General features: G+C 34.3%; 2 protein-coding genes across 2 annotated transcripts in view; one reads left to right on the forward strand and one right to left on the reverse strand.

Moving 5' to 3' along the window:
• The window catches only part of LOC105292214 (probable ATP-dependent RNA helicase DDX60), a 78,902-nt gene extending 75,253 nt beyond the window's left edge, over window positions 1-3,649 (forward strand). The window contains exons 34-35 of the mRNA XM_023530767.1: window positions 2,183-2,245; window positions 2,339-3,649. Of these exons, the coding sequence (XP_023386535.1) occupies window positions 2,183-2,245; window positions 2,339-2,438 (163 nt within the window). The 3' untranslated portion in view covers window positions 2,439-3,649. The remainder of the gene's footprint in view (window positions 1-2,182; window positions 2,246-2,338) is intronic.
• The window catches only part of ANXA10 (annexin A10), a 63,833-nt gene continuing 61,213 nt past the window's right edge, over window positions 2,039-4,658 (reverse strand). Inside the window, exon 12 of the mRNA XM_011360287.2 lies at window positions 2,039-4,322. Coding sequence (XP_011358589.1) covers window positions 4,254-4,322 — 69 coding nt within the window. The 3' untranslated portion in view covers window positions 2,039-4,253. The remainder of the gene's footprint in view (window positions 4,323-4,658) is intronic.

The raw sequence follows: 4,658 nt of genomic DNA on the forward strand, positions 1-4,658 counted from the left end.
TTTTCTTCTGTTAATGATTTATAGTTTCACTTCATTGTGGTTTGAAAAGATACTTCGTATGATTTTAGTATTTTAAAATACATTGAAACTTGTTTTGCAGCCTAACATATCATCTCTTTTGCATATGAGAAAAATATATATTCTATTGTTGTTGGATGTAGTCACCTCAATATGTTTGTTAGGTCTAATTGGTTATCATATTGTTTAAGTCAATTTTTTTCTTATTGAGCTTCTCTCTAGATGTCCTATCCATTATCGAAAGTGGGGTATTAAAGTCTTCAATTCCTATTTTAGAATTGTCAGTTTTTCCCTTCAATTCTGTCAGTGTTTGCCTCATATATTTGGGGTTTTTTTTCTTGTTTGTTTGTTTGGGATTATATAATTGTTTTATCTTCTAGATGAATTAACCCTTTTGTAAATATATAGTGTATATTTTGTCTCCTATAACAGTTTTTGACAAAGTCTATTTTGTCCGATATTAGTATAAGCCCCCCAGCTCTCTTTTATTTACTATTTGCATGGAATATCTTTTTCATCCTTTCGCTTTCAATATCTTCATGCTTCAGAATCTAAAGTAAGTTTCTTATAGACAGTATATAGTTGGTTCATGCTTATTTTTTATCTAATCAGCCAATCTTTATTGTTTCTTTGAATAATTTTATCTATTTACATTTAAAATAATTGCGGATAAGAAATGATTTACTTTTGCCATTTTGATGTTCATTTTTGTAAGTCTTATACCTCTTATTCCCCTCAGAGATAGTTTCTGATAATTTTATCTGTCAATGGGCACATGTTTATGTTTCTTTTCATGCTTCAAAAACTTTTTTGAGGACTGTACATTTTGAAAATTATAATGTGGTAATTCTAAAATTTTCTCCCTTCTCAAAGTTTATTGTTTTTGTTTCTAGCTGTTGTTTTGTTTAGTGACTTTTCTAAATTATTTTTATAAAGTCTGTAATCCTCATCAAATGTGATCTCTCTGAAGTCCTATTTCTTTAGTTTGTATTCAGCTAGTGTTTTGATTGAGATTTCTTTAAACACAAGCGGGGAGAGAGAGAAAGAGAGAGAGGAGAAGGAAAGAAGAGGAGGAGGAGAAAAATGAAAATAATTTTTCTCATTCTTTGTAGCCTGGCTCTGTGCTGGGATAACCCTTGTAGCACTTAGTCCATTTGTAACTCTGCCTTACCCTTCACCTCCTGCTTGCACTATATCTAGGGACCAGTCAGGGGTGAAAGTTTATGGTCCTATCAGGTCTTTCTGAGCATGTATCCTAAACTAGGCATGAGCATAGCTTTCTAAATTTCCCAATATATGTATTTTAGATTCTAATACATATATGTACTCTCTCTCAGATTTTTCTCACAGATTTTCATTACTCGATTGTATTGACTCAGTTGTAATTTTTGCCCTAGGCAGCTGCAAGTATTTCCTTTGTCTTACCATTTTTCCTCCCTGAGTGAGTTCTGAGGTAGGCAAAACAAAAGCAAACACCTCATTCAGTCCTTTAGCCAGCTCCCAGACAGGTTAGAACAGATAACACATTCCTTGTTAATAAGGCTAGTTCTGCTTCGCTGGAGCCAGGGATTAGGGCCACACTGGGACACAGGATGCTGTCTCTGAGACTGTCCCTAAACTGGGAGAAGGGTGGGAAAAGGGCAGATAAAGATGTCACAAAGCGTTTCTACCTTGTCTAACTTTTTTCATGATTTAAGTTCAACTTTTGGCTATTTTCCAAAATTCTGACAAAATTGATTCTGATGGTTTTTGTTTTTATTTTTATTTATGTTCTTGTGGAGGGATGAGCCCTTGGTGCTGCCTACTCCATCATTTTCAGTGACATCACTTATATTTGGCACTGTTTTTAACATATAGGAAGTACTTAACTTTAGTAATAATAATGTACTACTACATAAGAGCATTAAATGTCATATTTTTTTAGACAAATAATTAGTGTCTCTACTACTTTAGTCGAAATAGTGCTAAAATGAGCATAGTCAGTAAAATACTGGATGCAAAGGACACAAACACTTCTGTGCAGTCTTTCCATATCTGTTTTTATTTTGTCTCTAGAAAAGCCTGCAATTCATTGATAATTTGTTATTTCTTTTACTGTAGATTGATAATACATCAAAAACAAATTTATTCTTTTCAATGTTACTTTGTCTTTTTTCCCCTCTAGGTTAAATATGGGAGATGCTTTTAATTTAATCAGAGATTTCGTACTCGTTATTCAGTCCATCAGGTATAGTAAACATTTCTGCATTTGAAGTTCATATAACCAGCATGGAACATCCAAATAACAATGATAATAATTTAAACACTTAATCTTTTACAGGATTTCACTAAGTGAATTATGTGATGATGAAGATGACAATGTTGTGTTAGCATTTAAACAACTAAGTGAAGCATTCAAGACCAAACTTAGGAAAAAATAGAAGACTGACAATGTTAAACTTCACGTACTGTGCCCTAGAAAACAGAGATGATCAAGAAATTTCCTGCCTCTTTGTGTTTCAGGAAATGGCTTACTAAAAAGAACCACCCTTTCTTATACGACTTAGATTTGACTTGCAGGTGACCCCCTTGTTTACCTATGACAATCCTCAACACACCCTCCAAATTCCCAGTCTTTGTCTCATAAATGACTAGCTGAACCATTTTCTCCTGCTGACCAATCTGGACAAAATGCCCACTTACCTGACTTGACCAATTTTAGTCAGGCTGTCTCCTCCCCATGATCCTGAACTTTAATCTACCTTTAGGCTCTTCCTAAAAACTGCCTGGAGGTATCTCAGATCACCCGTCCCTGATCAACTGGCCAATATCGAATCAACTGTCCTTTATCAACCAACCTTACCACATATTCACTCCATTTTCTCACACCTGATTATTTCTAGTCTTGTTTTCTTGTCCCCATACATTAAAAATCTTTTCTGGCTAAGCTTTGAGATCCCTGAAAATTCCACAGTCGAGTGTTTTTTCTCTTGAATTAACTTCCCTTTCCCTATTGCAACAGACCTCTCCACTTACTGCAGTAGTCTTCCAGAATAAACTAAGTTGGAATCTTGAAATTGATTTCAGAAGTCTAAAATGTCTCATATTGTACCCGGTCATTGTGTGCTAAATATTCTGTATCATTCTTCCTGTCAGATACCAGATTCTGAGTATCAGATTTTTCATTTCTCCTGAGACCAATAGAAATGTATCTCTAGGAAATTGGCTATAGGCTATTGAAAAATGTTCCATATGGAATAAAGCACTGCTATCAGCTTCACCAGTTCATCTAGATTTATTGCATATATGTCCTCACTTCCCTTGCCTGACTTCATCAATCACTTCTTCCCATGATCTAGGTTTTTGTGTTGCTCCTTGCTTATGTTGGGAGCCCTCTGTAGTGGACTCATCCATCCCTATCTCTGATTTTATTCTTGGCTGGATTGTGGCATTAATCTAGGTTTTCCTCCAAACTGACCTCGGTGAATATTTTTCTTTTGCTGTTCTTAATTTACTAAATGTTGAGACACATAAAGGACCAGGCTCTACTGATGGGACAAAGGATGTGATAATTTCCAAAAGGCTTTGATGCTGATATTAAGAAGTGTAGGCAAAAGCATTGGGCAAATAGTTGGTTAGGCATCAACACACACACAAAAATAGCTAGAGATAAATTGCCTTTACCATAGTGGTTGTCAAAAGCATACACACACAAGCACATATGCACACATGCATGCACACACACACACATGCATATATTTTTACTTTCAAGTTTCTTGCACATCTAAGTCTGATAAGCATATGTCTGACTGCATTTTGCTGTTTTATACTTTTAAAGTTGGCTTTAGATGTTCACTTTAGTTGTATTGCATTTGTGCAAGAGTCTTGAAAATTCTTCTGTGGGGGCACACTGTTTTTGATTGTCTCCCAAAACATGCTAAGGACAGCTATAAGCAGAGTCTCTTATTGTAGGGAGTTGATAGTTCACATTTAAATAAATTTTAGTTCAATGCAATAATTTTTTATTAGTCCATTATACACCATTTAAAGAATTGTTGGTTTAGCTAGTAAGTGAAAATTCAGTTTCATTTAAATTTGTCAATAGAGTTTTCTTCAGTTTAGAATAATTTTCAAGATAGAAGAGGAAATATTCTATAGTTTTGTTCTAATGCCACTAACAATGCAAATTTATGACAAAATCTCTATTTTGACGTGTATAAAGAGGAGTGCCCAGTCCTCCAAAGCCTGCCCTTGATTTAGTAGTCTTCAGCATCCCCAGCACAGATGGCAAGCAGAGCTTTCTCGTAATGCCCTGAAGCAAAATTCTGAAAAAAAAAGTATTTGAAATAAAATGTCATAGTATTTCTAAAAAGAACTGTAATTCCTCTGAACTACAGTATGAAAGATTCATGGGCCATTAGCTTTTCCAAAATTATTTACTTTTTCATGTAAAGATTTAATATGTCCTGAGAACTATTCATAGTGGAAGTTATTGAAAAATAATACCACAGTTATAGTCAATAGTATGAGGTTTTTATAAAGTTGATTGAACCCTAATGTGTATTTATGAGAAGAATAAATTGCAGTAGAAGTAAATCTTCTCTTCAACTTCAGAAAGAGGTGTCCTAATGTTATTGCTATAAATCAGTGTAATGACTAGA

Source organism: Pteropus vampyrus, unplaced genomic scaffold, assembly GCF_000151845.1.
Source record: "Pteropus vampyrus isolate Shadow unplaced genomic scaffold, Pvam_2.0 Scaffold53, whole genome shotgun sequence".
NCBI lineage: Eukaryota > Metazoa > Chordata > Mammalia > Chiroptera > Pteropodidae > Pteropus > Pteropus vampyrus.